This window comes from Ornithorhynchus anatinus, chromosome 21 (genome assembly GCF_004115215.2).
Source record: "Ornithorhynchus anatinus isolate Pmale09 chromosome 21, mOrnAna1.pri.v4, whole genome shotgun sequence".
Taxonomy (NCBI): Eukaryota; Metazoa; Chordata; class Mammalia; order Monotremata; family Ornithorhynchidae; genus Ornithorhynchus; species Ornithorhynchus anatinus.
Window position 1 is genome coordinate 2826757 of NC_041748.1, and position 14813 is coordinate 2841569.

General features: G+C 63.5%; 2 protein-coding genes across 2 annotated transcripts in view; one reads left to right on the plus strand and one right to left on the minus strand.

The window, feature by feature from the left end:
- SLC35C2 (solute carrier family 35 member C2) overlaps positions 1-2383 on the plus strand; it is a 25413-nt gene extending 23030 nt beyond the window's left edge. The window contains 2 exon segments of the mRNA XM_039910068.1: positions 1483-1636; positions 2213-2383. Of these exon segments, the coding sequence (XP_039766002.1) occupies positions 1483-1636; positions 2213-2383 (325 nt within the window).
- A 4983-nt stretch (positions 2384-7366) lies between these two features.
- On the minus strand, positions 7367-12185 carry LOC114806186 (small nuclear ribonucleoprotein-associated protein B'-like). The gene is made up of 7 exons (XM_039910051.1): positions 12055-12185; positions 11812-11963; positions 9776-9887; positions 9046-9198; positions 8098-8233; positions 7864-7992; positions 7367-7485 (listed from the first exon to the last, which is right to left on the minus strand). The coding sequence occupies exons 1-7, from the start codon at positions 12055-12057 to the stop codon at positions 7448-7450; spliced, it is 723 nt and encodes a 240-aa protein (XP_039765985.1). The 5' UTR covers positions 12058-12185; the 3' UTR covers positions 7367-7447.
- Between the last annotated feature and the right edge of the window lie 2628 nt (positions 12186-14813).

The following is a 14813-nucleotide window of genomic DNA, read 5'->3' on the forward strand; positions in this document are numbered from 1 at the left end:
ACCATCCTCTACACCCGCCGGCCGGTGGCCGAGGTCCTGCACGAGAGCAGGGCGGTCAAGCTGGGCCCCAGGAAGGTAGGCGGCCCGCCGGGTGACCTCGGGTCGGTGGCTTCTCTCATCCATCCGGCCGTCGAGGAAACTGTCTGGAAATTGAGGGGGATGAGGAAGGCGCCCGTCAGGCGCTCACTCTGTGCCGGCCGCCGTTCTAAGCGCCGGGGTGGTACGGGTCCATCGGGTTTGGACCCGGTCCCCGTCCCCCGTGGGGCTCCCGGGCTCCATCCCCAATTTTTCCAGATGAGGGATCCGAGGCCCAGAGGAGCGAAGCGGCCGGCCCGAGGTCACACGGCAGACGGGCGGCGGAGGCGGGATTAGAGACCACGACTTCTGACGCCGGGCCCGGCCTCTTGCCGCTGAGCCGCGCCGCTTCTCTAGAAGCGATAGACCTCGCACCTTTCTCCTCCTCGATCGATCAATCCATCGATCGCTGCTATTTAGTGAGCGCCGACTCTATGCGGACCACTCCGCTAAGTGCTCGGGAGAGTACGATACAACAGAATTAGCAGACGCGTTCTCTGCCGGTAATGAGTTTACGATCCAGAGGGGCTCTTTCTCCTCCTCCTGTTCTCCTCCTCTTCCTCTCCTCCTCCTGGTCTTCTCCTCCTCTCCCTCTTCTCTTCTTCCTCCTCTCCTCCTCTTCCTCCTCTCCTCCTCTCCTTGTTCTTCTCCTCCTCTCCTCCTCTCTTCCTCTTCTCCTCTCCTCCTTCTCTTCCTCTTCTCCTCCTCTTCCTCTTCTTCTCTTCTACTCCTCTCCTCTTCCTCCTCTTCTCATCTCCTCCTCCTCTTCCTCTTCTCCTCTCCATCTCTGCTTCCTCTTCTTCTCCTCTCCTGTTCTTCTCCTCTTCCTCTTCTTTCCTCCTCCTCTTCTCTTCCTCCTCTTCTCCTCTTGTTCTCTTCTTCTCCTCTCCTCCTCTTCCTCTTCTCCTGCTCTCCTCCTCCTCTTCTCCTCCTCTTCTCTTCCTCTTCTCCTTTTCCTCTTCCCCTCTTCTCCTCCTCTCCCGTTCTCCTCTTCTCCTCTCCTCCATCTCCACTTCTCTTTCTCAGTCTGGGAGCTTAGCCCAGGCCCCCGCACGCTGTAAGTGCTCAGTAAGGCGAAGCAGCGCGGCTCAGCGGCAAGAGGCCGGGCTTGGGAGCCAGCTGTCGCGGGTTCAAATGCCGACTCCGCCGCTCGTCAGCTGGGTGACTTTGGGCCAGTCAACTCACTTCTCTGGGCCTCAGTTCCCTCATCTGGAAAATGGGGATGAAGACCGGAGCCCACGGGGGGACAACCCGATGACCTCGGATCTCCCCCAGCGCTTAGAACGGTGCTCGGCACATAGTAAGCGCTTAACAGATGGCATCGACGTCATTACTATTACTCCTACTAATGATAATCGATACGATTGGCTGAATGAACGACAACCGCCCGGGGCTATTTCCCCGCAGAGAAGCAAATCCCCTCAGCATCCCGTATTCGGATTACATGAAGGATCTGACGAGCGATAAGAAGATCCTGGTGTCGGCCATGGTCCTGGTCTTCAAGGGCGAGAAGACGCTCCTGGAGAAAGACGTGACCCTGGGGGATTTCATCCTCATCAAGGTAGAGGCAGCGTCGCTCGGGCTGGGGGGGGGGGGTCGGAAGTCGTGGGTTCTAATCCCGGCTTAGAACGGAGCTTGGCCCATAATAAGCGCCTCGTGAATCATCACCGTCACTAGTGGCGCCCGCGGGGTCGATCGGTGGTACTCATTCACTCAATCACCGCTATTTATTGAGTGCTTACTGGGTGCGGAGCACTGCGCCCAACGCTTCTCTCCCCGTCGGCCGAGGGAGCCGACGGGGTAGACGGGGGTGACGGTCGGGAGGGGGGTGCGGGGGGAGGAGACAGAGTACGAGGACACGAACGTAAACGCTGTTGGAGCTCGGGGAGGACAGAGGGGTGGGGTGGGGTCGTATTCATTCAATCGGCCGCATTTATTGAGCGCTTACTGTACTAAGCGCTTGGAAAGTATAATTCGGCAATAGAGAGAGACCATCCCAGCCCATCAGCGGGCTCACGGCCTAGAATCGGGGAGACGGACGCAAAACAAGTAGACAGGCAAGTGGGAAGGCAGAGGAGGAGGAAGAGGGCTTAATCAGGGAAGGCTTCCTGGGGGGGTGGGGTTTTTTTTTTTTAAGGAGGGATTTCTAGGCGATACGGAGGGGGAGGCCGTGGGCGAGATGGAGGAGCGGGGGTGCGCGGGCTGGGCCCGGAGCCGGAGGGAACCATTTTGCTCCGGCCTCGGTGCCCTCTGGGCCCCCAGGTGCTGGGCCCTGCCGTGGTGGACGAACCCTGCACCGTGGCCGTGACCGTTCTCGAACCCGCTTCCCGAGGCCGTGGACGACTGCGTGCTGGTGGTGGAGGGCAGCGGCCTGCTCGCCGAGCCCCTCAGCATCGAGTGAGCGTCTCCCTCTCGGCCCCTCTCCTCGTCTCGGCGTCTCTCTCCTGAACCCCTCTCTCCTCTGCCTCTCTCTCTTCGACAGAGACTCTGTCTCCAGCATCTCTCTGCTGAACCCCTCATTGATTCATTCAATCGTATTTATTGAGCGCTTACTGTGTGCAGAGCACTGTACTAAGCATCTCTAGCTTCTGCATCTCTCTTCGGCAGTCTCTGTCCCCTGCATCTCTCTCTTCAGCAGAGTCTCTGTCTCCAGCATCTCTGTCCTCAGCACGTCTCCGCTCAGTGTGTCTCTCCTCGGCATCTCTCTCCTGAATCCCTCTCTCCGCAGCTTCTCTCCTCAGCGGAGTCTCTGTCTCCGGCATCTCTGTCCTCAGCGTATCTCTCCCCAACATCTCTTGTCCCCCAGAGTGTCTCTCGTCAGCCCTCCTCTCCTCGACATCTCTCCCGTCATCCCTTCTCTCCTCAGCCTCTCTCTCCCTGGCATCTCTCCCGTCGTCCGTCTCTCCCCTCAGTGTCCCCTCACATAATAATGGTATTATATTGAGCGCTGACTAGGTGCCAAGCACTGTACTAAGCGCTCACATCGCTCTCCTCAGCCTTTGTCTCTTCGGCATCTCTCTCCTCACCATTCTGCCGTCATCCCCTCTCTCCTAAGAGTCTCTGTCTCCGGCGTCTCTCTGCAGCATCTCTCTCCCGAGTCTCTCTCCTCAGCATCTCTCCCCTCAATATCTCTCCGCAGCATCTCTCCACATCTCTCTCCTCAGCATCTCTCCCGGACCCTTTTCTCCTCAGCATGTCTCTCCTTAATATCTCTCTGCAGCATCTCTCTCAATATCTCTCTCCAGTATCTCTCCTCAACATCTCTATCTCCCTGCAGCATCTCCCTCCCCGATGGCTTTCCCTTCCACCTCCTCTCTCCTCCACGTCGCTCTCTCTGCGGCGCCTCTCATCATCTCTCTCCTCAGAGTCTCTGTCTCCCGTGTCTCCCGCAGCATCTCTCTCCTCAGAGTCTCTGTGTCCAGGGTCTCTCCCAGCACCTCTCTCCTGAACCCTCTCTCCTCAGCATCTCTCCCCTCCTCGGAGTGTCTCTCCTCAGCCTTTCCCTCCCGTCATCTCCCTCTCTTCTCAGTGTCTCTCCCCTAAGAGTCTCTCCCCGCGTCTCTCTCCTCAACCTCTCTCTTCATCCCTTTCTCCTCCGCATCTCTCTCCTGAACCCATCTCTCCTCAGCCTTTCTCCCTTCATCCCTTTCTCCCCCACGTCTCCCCTCGGGAATCTCTCCTCAGCATCTCTCTCCCGAACCCATCCCTCCCCTCGGTGTCTCTCTCCTCAGCCTCTCTCTTCATCCCTTTCTCCTCCACCTCTCTCTCCTTAACGTCTCTCTCCTCAGCCTCTCTCTCTTCATCCTTTCTCCTCTAACATCTCTCTCCCGAAACCCATCTCTCTTCATCCCTTTCTTCTCCACACCTCTCCCCCTCGGTATCTCTCTCCCGAAACCCATCTCCCTCAGCATCTCTCTCCTCAGCCTTTCTCCTCCACATCTCTCCCTCCGGTATCTCTCTCGAACCCATCTCTCCTCAGCCTTTCTCTCTTCATCCCTTTCTCCACATCTCTCCCCTCGGCATCTCTCTCCTGAACCCCATCTCTCCTCAGCCTTTCTCCCTTCATCCCTTTCTCCTCCACGTCTCCCCTCGGGCATCTCTCTCCTGAACCCCCCCTCCCCTCCGTGTCTCTCTCCTCAGTACCTCCCTGCAGCATCTCGCCCCTCAGCCCTTCTCCACAGCATCTCCCTCCAGTCTCTCTCTTCGCAGCATGTCTCTCGGCATCTCTCCCCTCGGCATCTCTCTCCCGAACCCTTCTCCTCAGCATCTCTCCCCCCCGTCCCTGCGGCGTTCCCCTGGGCGTCTTCCTCCCCGTCTCCGTTCCTTGCAGAATTTCCCTCGGAGCGTTTCTCAGCATTCCCCGCCGCGTGGCTCTCCACCTTTCTCAGTCGCGTCTTTTCCTCGGCGTCTTCCCGCTTTCCCGAGTGCTGGGGGGGGGGGGAGGGAAACCGAGGTCAGAATCGACGGCCAAAGAGGGCCGGGCGGCGTAGCGGACGGCGCCCGGAGGAGCTCGCCGGGCCAGGCTCACCCCCCCGGCGCCCTTCCCCGCCAGGGTGCCGCCCCTGGAGGCCGAGGAGAAGGCCACCGTCCGGTTCGACGTCACCCCGTACAAGAGCGGGTCGAGGCAGCTGCAGGCCGACCTGGTCAGCGCCCGCTTCCCGGACATCAAGGGCTTCCTGACCGTCCACGTGGACCCGCCCGCCGCCGCGCCTCGTCCCCGGGCCCGCCGGCCCGCCCTCGGCCGCTCTGACCGCGGCCGGGTGCGGGAGACCCGGGTTCCGATCCCGGCCCCACCCCTCGCCCGCCGGGCGACCTCACCTCTCCGGGCCTCGGTTTCCTCCTCCGCGACGTGTTTTCCCTCCCCCTTAGACTGCGAGGTTCCTGGGGGGGAGGGGGGGTGGGCGGGGCCTGGGTATCGCCCGATCATCTCGTATCTACCCCGGCGCTTAGCGCGTAGCCAGGGCTTCCCCGACACGGGTATTAGGGGTAAGCTCGCCGTGGGCAGTGAATGTGTCCGTTTTGGCGTCCTCTGGTCCTCTCCCAAGCGCTCAGTACGGTGTTGGGCGCCCCGAAGCGCTCGATAAACCCGTGCGGCCGTGCGGACACCGATAGGGACGACGGAGTCAGAACGTGGCTGTTTATCTTTGTATTGGACTGGCCCAGGCGCTCCGTACAGCGCTCTGCCCGCAATAAAGACGTCTGAATGAACGAACGGCCTGGCGTAGCGGGCCCCAGTCGGAGGTCGTGGGTTCGAATCCCCGCCCCGCCGCTCGTCGGCCGGGTGACCTCGGCCGGTCGCTCCGCTTCTCCGGGCCTCGGTTCCCCCTCGTCCGGAAAACGGGGTGAGCCCCACGGGGGCCGGGAACGACCCCGCTCTGCCTGCCTCCAACCCAGCGCTCAGCTCAGTACAGCGCCCGGCCCAGGGTGAGCGCTTCACGAACACCGGCGCCATTAGCACGCATGACGCGTGGGGCGGCCGGGGCAAAGGTGCCCGGGCCGGGGGCAGGACGGGAGTGGAACCGGCCGAACCGGCCCGCCGCCCCCGCCTCCGGGCGGGCCCACGCGGGCCTGAGTCACCGGCGGGGCCGGTGGCCGGAGGCCCTCGGCTCCGGGCCGGGAGCGCGCGGATCTGAACACGGAGCTCCGGGGCCTCGGGGAGGCTGGCGCGCACGGCGGGTGGGCAGGCGGGAGCGGGGACACGGGCGGCCCGAGGATGCCGGGAGCCGGGACGTGGAGAGCCGGGTACGCCGGGAGCGGGGACCCGGCCCCCTGAGGACGGTGGGGGCAGGGACCCGCGCCGCAGCAACGCTCAGAACAGCGTCTGGCCCGGAGCCAGCGCTTAACGAACGCCACGGTGATCGTTATTGTCGTCACCCACCGAGCGCCCTGCACGCAGTAGCGGTTCGGAACTCGGTGCCCCGCACACGCTAAGCGCTGAATACGACGGCGGATGAGCAAACTCGAGTCCTGCCACAGACCCACGTCCCGGAGTCAGTTTCCCTGCCGGTGCGGCGGGAAGGGGCGGCGTCCGATCCGACGGTCCCGCGGGGGCCCCGGCGCTCAGCGCAGTGTGCGGCACAGCGTCCGCCGCTTCACCAGCCCGGTGGCCGGGGGCGCAGCGCCTCCCCGTAGCCGTCTGACAGAAAGCAACCGGTGGGGGAGGCGAAGGGCGACCGGGGAAATCCCAGTGGAAGAGGGAAACAGACGGAAAGATAATAATTATAATCATAAATGAAGGTATTTGTTAAGCGCTCACTATGTGCCGAGCGCTGTTGGGGATCCGGGGTCATCGGTTCGTCCTCCCCGTCTTCATCCCCGTTTTACAGACGAGGGAACTGAGGCCCGGAGAAGTGCGACGACTTGCCCAAGTCACACAGCGGCGGCGGAGCTGGGCTTCGAACCCGCGTCCTCTGACTCCCAAGCCCGGGCTTCTGCCACTAAGCCACGCTGGGAGTCGGAAGGTCCTGGGTTCTAATCCCGGCTCCGCCACCTGTCCGTCGTGTGACCCCGGGCCAGTCGCTCCCCTTCTCCGGGCCTCGGTTCCCTCGTCTGGAAAATGGGGATGAAGACCGGGAGCCCCACGGGGGACCGGGGCCAACCCGGTTGGCTCGCCTCCATCCCAGCGCTCAGTACAGCGCCCGGCACGTCGTAAGCGCTTAACAAATACCATCGTCGTCATTAGAAACCCATCGAGAGAGACAAACGGAGGCAGAGAGGAGGAGAAAATCCGAGAAACAGGAGAGTCCGGGCCTGGGAGGCACAAGGTCCTGGGTTCTAATCCCAGCTCCACCGTCGGTCCGCTGAGTGACCTTGAGCAAGTCACTGCCCTTCTCTGGGCCTCAGTTCCCTCCTCTGGAATATAGGGATGGAGACGGTCAGCCCCAAATTTATTCCGATTAATCTCCGACTCCCCTCCGGGCTGTAAACCTGTCGTTGGCAGGGGAGGCGTCTGTTTCTTGGACTTCCCAAGCGCTCATCACAGTGCCCAGCCCACGGTAAGCGCCTAACGAGCGCCGTGAGTACCACGTACGTCCCCCGAGTCAGCCCGCGGCGGGCGGGGGACCGCCTCCCGGCGTCGCTGAACTGTCCTTTCCGAGCGCTCGACAGATACGACCGGACGGAGGAAGGAGCGCCGGTGTCCGACGGGGCCCGAGCAGCCAACGGGATGGGCCTCGACGGGGCCCTTGCGGCCGCCTCCTCCTCCTCCGAGAAGCCTTCCCGGCCCGCGCCCCCCCTTTTCCCTCTTCTCCCGCTCCCTTCCGCGTCGCCCCCTCTCAGAGACGGTCGGAGCCGGGGTCTTTTTGCCTTTTATTACAAACCAGGCTGGAGAGGCGGTCTATGTACATCGGCTGGCGGCGGGGCCCGGGGGATCCTACGGCCGGGGCGGTCTCATGCCCGGGGGCGGGGGTCCTGCCGAGGAGAAACGGCAACGGGGTGAGACCCCCCTACCCGCCCCGATCCCCCCGACGGCCCCGTCGACCCTCGGAGCGCCGCGGGCCGGGAACACGTCCGTTTACCGTTCTCCCGTCCCCTCGTCGCCGTCTGACAACCGCGGGACCCGCTAAGCGCCGCCCTCCGCCCCCGCGCGGGCTCCCGGTCTCCCGAGGCCGGGCAGCGGGGCCGGGATCGGAACCCACGCCCTCCGACTCTCTCGCCGCTTCCTCCGGAGCCGCCGAGGAGGCGAGGGAACGGGTTCCGACCCCGGCTCCGCCGCCGGTCGCTTGGCTTCTCCGGGCCTCGGCTGTCTCCCGCCCGCCCGCCCGTCCTCCCCGCGGGGTCCCGGCTCACCTCGCAGTCCCGGCGGCGGGGGTCTCATCCCCGGAGGGGGCATGCCCATGGGAGCCCCTCGGCCGGGGGGCATGCCCATCGGGGGGCCCATGGGGGGCCGCAGGCCGGGAGGGGGGCCCATCATGCCTGCGACCGGAGGAGAGAGGAGGGGAGGGCGGTCAGGGCGCCGGCCGGGCGCCGTGGGGGCGGCGGGCCGGCCGGCGGGGGGCGGGGGGGGGGGGGGTCGTCTCACCTGGGGGGGGGCGCCCCGGCCCTGGGGCGGGGGCGGCCCCCCGCGGCCGGGGGTGTACTGGGTGGGCGCCCCCGCGATGCTGGCGGTGGCCGCGGCCGCGGCGGTGGCCACCGTCCCTCGGCCCTGGGGCGTCATCACCTGCGGCGGACAGAGAGGGTGGAGTCGTTGGGACGCCTGGTCTGCCCCAACCCCCAGCCCGGGCCTCGGTTTCCTCCTCCGTGAAACGGGGGTGGGGGGGGGAGCTGGGGGAGTCCGACGTCGCCCCGCTCCCCCGCGGGATGTAGGCCCCCGGGGTCACTATAATCGCAGCCCCAGGGCTTATAATGTTGGTATTTGTTAAGCGCTTACTACGTGCAGAGCACTGTTCTAAGCGCTGGGTAGATACAGGGTCACCGGGTCGTCCCACGTGAGGCTCCCAGTCTTCATCCCCATTTTCCAGATGAGGGAACTGAGGCCCAGTGAAGTGACTCGCCCACAGTCCCACAGCCGACAGGCGGCCGAGCCGGGAGTCGAACCCATGACCTCTGCCTCCCAAGCCCGGGCTCTTTCCACCGAGCCCCGTATCCGACCTGTATCTCCCCCAGCGCTTAGAACGGCGCGTGGCACGTAGTGGCCGCTTAACGGATACCACAATCATCACGTACTCGCACGTCCCGACCCCCCAAAACTGACTGGGCCGGGGGCGGGCGGGTTCGGTCTCTAGACTGTGAGTCCGTTGCGGGCGGGGATCGTCTCTATTGCCGCACCGTCCTTTCCCGAGCGCTTAGTACAGTGTTCTGCGCACGGTAAGCGCTCGACAAATACGACCGAACGAAGGAATGGGGTCTCTGACTAGGAAAGGTGAAGGAACCTGCAAGATTCAGGGAGGAGGGTGGGAAATGGAGGGAGAATAAAACGGGGGTGAGGCCGCCCCCCGCCCGCGCCGCCCGCCCGCCCCCCGGCCCTCTCACCTGCTGGGAGGGTCCCCCCACTCCCCGCACGGGCCCGGCCAGGCCGGCGGGGGCCTGGGGCAGGGGGACCCCGGCGGGCACCCCCCGGCCGGCGGCGCGGCCCACGCCCGGTCCTCCGGCGGCTCCGGCCAGCGGCACCCGGGCGATGCCCGTCTGTGGGGCGCAAGGACAGAGACGGTCGCCGGGCGCCTTCCTCCCCCGCGTCCCCTTCACCTTTGGGGGCGGCCCCCCCCCACCCCTTACGTCTTGGGGGGGGGGGGGCGCGCGGCCCCTTCACGGTCACCCGGTTCCCCCCAATTCCCTTCACTTTTGGGGGGGCGGCTTCTCCAGGGTCACCAGGTCCCCCCCGTCCCCTACACCTTTGGGGGGGCAGCTCCCCCAGTCACCAGGCCCCCTCCCGTCTCCCCCCATCCCTTATATCTTGGGGGGGGGGGGGCGCGGCCCCTTCACGGTCACCCAGTTCCTCCCAATTTCCTTCACTTTTGGGGGGCGGCTTCTCCACAGAGTCACCAGGTCCCCTACACCTCCGGGGGAGCGGCCCCCCCACAGTCACCAGGCCCCCTCCCGTCTCCCCCTTCAACTTTGGGGGGGGGGGGGGCCCCCCACCATCCCCCGATTCCCCCCCACCGTCCCCCGATTCCCCCCCACCATCCCTCGCACCCCTGGGGGGCGGCCCCGCCGCAGTCACCAGGTCCCGCCCCGGTCCCCCCCCGCCTCCCGGATCCCTTACGTCTTTGGGGGGCGGCCCCTCCACCGTCATGGACACCAGATTCTCTCCCCGCAGCAGCACCAGGCCCAGGACTCGCTTCTCCTCCCGCTCGCCCTGCTTCGTGTTCTTGGGCCTGCAACGGGGAGCGAGTGCGAGACGTGACGCGAGGCGCCCCCTCTCCCCCCACAACTACATCTCCTTTCCGGCTCCCGTGGGGCGGGGGCCCGGCCCGCTCCTTCTACTACGACAGGAGTCCACCCCCGGGGGGGGGGGACACGGACGCGGGACGCCGTACTGAGCGCTGGGAAGAGGGGCGAGGCGGAGAAGGGGGCCGGTCCCCGAGGGGGCTTCCGCTCTGCCCGTCTTGGTGGTCGGGGTGTTTTCGGAGCCCCCGCCGGGTGAGGGGCTCCCCGCGCTAACAGGGAGAGATGCAGCAGCGTTGGGCGCAGTGCTCTGCGCCCGGTAGGTGCGGACGGAGCGGCGGGGGGCCCCCCCATCCGTCCGTCCATCCGTCCAGCGATGCGGAGAGCCGGACGTCTGGCCTCCCTGCGGGCGCCACACAACCCCCCTCCCCCCCCGGGGGTCCACACAAACCCCTTACACACACTCACCAGGATGGGACCTCCCCCAGCCCCCCTCCACACATCAGCGGGTGGGCTCGCACAGACCCCTCTCCCCACACACACACACACACACACATCCCAGGCGGGTCCACGCAGCCCCCTCTTCTCACACAGACCCACAACAGATGATCTCACACAGTCCTCTCTCCCCCCATCCCCGCCCCTAACGGGTCCACACAGCCCCCTACACACACACCCCTCTCCACACACACACAACACAGGTCCACACAGCCCCCTCTTCACACACACACCTCCCCCAGATGGGTCCACACAGCCCCCGACACATACACACACACCCACAGATACACACCAGACGGGTCCACACACCCCCCTACACACACACACACACCCTGCTCCATAAACACACAACACAGGTGCACACAGCCCCCTCTTCACCCCCCCCCCCCCCGATGGGTCCACACAGCCCCCTACGTGCACACACACACACCCTACTCCACAAACACACAACACAGGTCCACACAGCCCCCTCTTCACACACCCACACACACACCCCAGATGGGTCCACACAGCCCCTATGTGCACACACACATACACCCCTCTCCACACACACACAACACAGGTCCACACAGCCCCTTCTTCACAAACACACACGTGCACACACACACCGGAAGGGTCCACACAGCCCCCTACACCCACACACACAACACAGGTCCACACAGGCCCCTCTTCACACACACACACACACTCTCACACACACCAGAAGGGTCCACACAGCCCCCTCCACACACACACACACACACAACACAGGTCCACCCAGGCCCCTCTTCACACCCCCTCCACACAAACACACAACCGACGTTCCTCACAGGCCCCTCTCCACACACAAACACAGAGAGACCCACAACAGACGTTGGTCACAGCCCCCTTCTCCACACAAACACACAACAGCGGGTCCTCACGACCCCCTCCCTCCCCCCCAGGCCCCTTCTCTATAGGAGAGGCGGGGGGGCGCGCACGCACGCACGTCCGCTCATACGGCGCGCACGCCCCCCCCCCCCCCGCTCACGCACGCTCGCAACGCCCGCGCACGCACACCTCCTCACACGCCCGCGCACGCACACCCCCCCTTCACACGCTCGCGCACGCACGCTCGCAACGCCCGCGCACGCACACCCCGCCTCACACGCCCGCGCACGCACACCCCCCCTTCCCGCGCACGCACGCTCGCGCACGCACACCTCCTCACACGCCCGCGCACGCACACCCCCCTTCACACGCTCGCGCACGCACGCTCGCAACGCCCGCGCACGCACACCCCGCCTCACACGCCCGCACACCCCCCTTCCCGCGCACGCACGCTCGCGCACGCACACCTCCTCACACGCCCGCGCACGCACACCCCCCCTTCACACGCTCGCGCACGCACACGCCCGCGCGCGCCGCCCCGCGCTCGCGTCCTTGTCGCCCGCTCACTTGATCTTCCTGAACTCATCGCAGTCGCAGAGGATGAGGTTCATGTGCTTGTCGAAGGCCTTGAAGGTCCCGATGAAGATGCGTCCGTCCTGCAGGATGCAGCGCATCCGGTAGTCGATGTGCTGCAGCATCTTGCTGCTCTTCCCCACCGTCTGCGGGGAGACACACGGCGGCGTCCGTCACCGCCCGCGCCCCGGGGCCCGCCCCGCCGCCCTCCCGGGGGGAGCCCGGGCCGCCCCTCACCATGGTGACCGCTCGGATGGCCCCGATTGCCGCCGGATCCTCCGCCGCCCGGGCCCCGGCCGCTCCAAGCCGCGCTGCGCTCTTCCCGCGTCCGCCCGAACCGGAGGCCGGAAGTGTGCGCGGGGAAAAGCCGTCCGGGCCCGCCCCCCGTGCGGCGCCGGAAGTGTGCTCGGGGGAAAGCCGTCCGGCGCCCCCCTTGCCCCGCCCCCTCACCGGAAGTGCGCTGGGGAGAAAACCAGCCGGCGCCTCGAGGCCGGAAGTGTGCCCCGCCCGAGTTGGTCCGACGCCACCCTGCCCGGCCGCCGGAAGTGTGCTCGGGGAAAAAGCTGCCGGCGCCCGACTTCCGGTCTCGCCCGAGCGTCCGGTGTTCCGCCTTCCTCCTCGTTCCGCCAGCTGTTAATAATAATAAATAATGATGGGATCGGTTAAGCGCCTGACTATAAGAATGTTGGTATCTGTTAAGCGCTTACTATGTGCAGAGCACCGTTCTAAGCGCTGGGGTAGACACGGGGGAATCAGGTTGTCCCCCGTGGGGCTCACAGTCTTCATCCCCATTTGACAGATGAGGGAACTGAGGCACAGAGAAGTTAAGGGACTTGCCCACAGTCACACAGCTGACAAGTGGCCAAGCCTGACTATGTGCCGAGCGCTGGGGTGGATACAAGCAGATCGGGTTGGACGCAGTCCCCATCCCCATTTTCCAGATGAGGGAACTGAGGCCCAGAGAAGGGAATAATAATGTTGGTATTCGTTAAGCGCTTACTACGTGCAGAGCACTGTTCTAAGCGCTGGGGGAGATACGGAGTCATCAGGTTGACCCACGTGGGGCTCACGGTCTTCATCCCCATTTTCCAGATGAGGGAACTGAGGCCCAGAGAATAATAATAATAATAATAATAATGTTAGTATTTGTTAAGCGCTTGCTTTGTGCCGAGCACTGTTCTAAGCGCTGGGGTAGATACAGGGTAAGCAGGTTATCCCACGTGAGGCTCACAGTTAATCCCCATTTTACAGATGAGGTAACTGAGGCCCAGAGAAGTGAAGTGACTCGCCCACAGTCACACAGCTGATAAGTGGCAGATCCGGGATTCGAACTCATGACCTCTGACTCCCAAGCCCGGGCTCTTTCCACTGAGCCACGCTGCAGAGAAGGGAAGTGACTTGCCCACAGTCCCACAGCGGACAAGTGGCCGAGGCGGCATTAGAACCCAGGACCTCAGACTCCCAAGCCCGGGCTCTTTCCACTGAGCCACGCTGCTTCTCCTAATGATAACGATAATAAGGATGATGGTGTTTTGTTAAGCGCTTACTATGTTCTGAGCGTTGGGGGAGATACGAGGTCAGCGGGTTGTCCCACGTGGGGCTGGCAGGCTTCATCCCCGTCCTAGTAATCAAAATAATGATAATAATGATGGTGTTTGTGAAGCGCTTACTATGTGCCAAGCACTGTTCTAAGCGCTGGGGGGGGATACAAGGTCACCAGGTGGTCCCACGTGGGGCTCACAGTCTTCATCCCCATTTTACAGGTGAGGCAACTGAGGCCCATTCATTCAATAGCATTGAGCGCTTACTATGTGCAGAGCACTGTACTAAGCGCTTAGTTCTGAGGCCCAGAGAAGTGAAACGACTCGCCCCAAAGTCACCCAGCTGACAAGCGGCGGAGCCGGGATTAGAAACCCATGACCTCCGATTCCCAAGCCCGGCCTCCTGCCACTGGAGCCCGCTGCTTCTCCCTGGACGGGTTAGGCACTTACTGGATGCCCACTTAGAGAGGCCGCGTGGCCTAGAGGGTAAACTCCAGCCTGGGAGTCAGAAGGACCTGGGTTCTCAAGCCGGGTCTGCTGTGTGACCTTGGTCAAGTCACTTCACTTCTCTGGGCCTCAGTTTCCTCATCGGTAATCATAACGATGATGACATTTTGTTAAGCGCTTACTGTGTTCTGAGCGCTGGGGGAGATACGAGGTCATCGGGTTGTCCCACGTGGGGCTCACGGTCTTCATCCCCATCTTAATAATAAAAATAATAATTGTAATGATGGCATTTCTTAAGCGCTTACTATGTGCTAAGCACTAGTCTAAGCACTAGGGTAGGTGCTAGGTCATCAGGTTGTCCCTCGTGGGGCTCCCAGTCTTCATCCCCATTTGACAGATGAGGGAACTGAGGCCCAGAGAAGCCAAGTGACTTGCCCAAGGTCACACAGCTGACAAGTGGCAGAGGCGGCATTAGAACCCACGTCCTCTGACTCCCAAGCCCGGGTTCTTTCCACTGAGCCCCGCTGCTTCTCGGATGAACGAAGCCGTGCGTGCTTGGCTATGGGAAGAAAGAGAATCAGCGTGGCTCAGTGGAAAGAGCCCGGGTTTGGGAGTCAGAGGTCATGGGTTCGAATCCCACCACGGCCACTTGTCAGCTGTGTGACTGTGGGCGAGTCACTTAACTTCTCTGTGCCTCAGTTACCTCATCTGTAAAATGGGGATTGACTGTGAGCCTCACATGGGACAATCTGATGACCCTGTATCTACCCCAGCGCTTAGAATAATAATAATAATAATAATAATAATAATAATAATACTGGTATTTGTTCAGCGCTTACTATGTGCCGAGCACTGTTCTAAGCGCTGGGGTAGATACTCAAAAGTATCAAAAGACTCCGGCGGTCGCCCATCCACCTCCGCTTCAAACAGAGACTCCTCCCCGTCGGCTTTGAAGCCGTCCATCCCCGGCCCCATTCGACCTCCCCCGGCCGGTCGTCTAGTACAGTC

Coding starts and splice junctions, on each gene's coding strand:
- LOC114806186 (XM_039910051.1), bottom strand. Junction 9,199..9,775: donor AGGGGCCGCCCCCCAAAGAC/GTAAGGGATCCG, acceptor TGCGCCCCACAG/ACGGGCATCGCCCGGGTGCC. Junction 8,234..9,045: donor TGGGGGGACCCTCCCAGCAG/GTGAGAGGGCCG, acceptor TGTCCGCCGCAG/GTGATGACGCCCCAGGGCCG.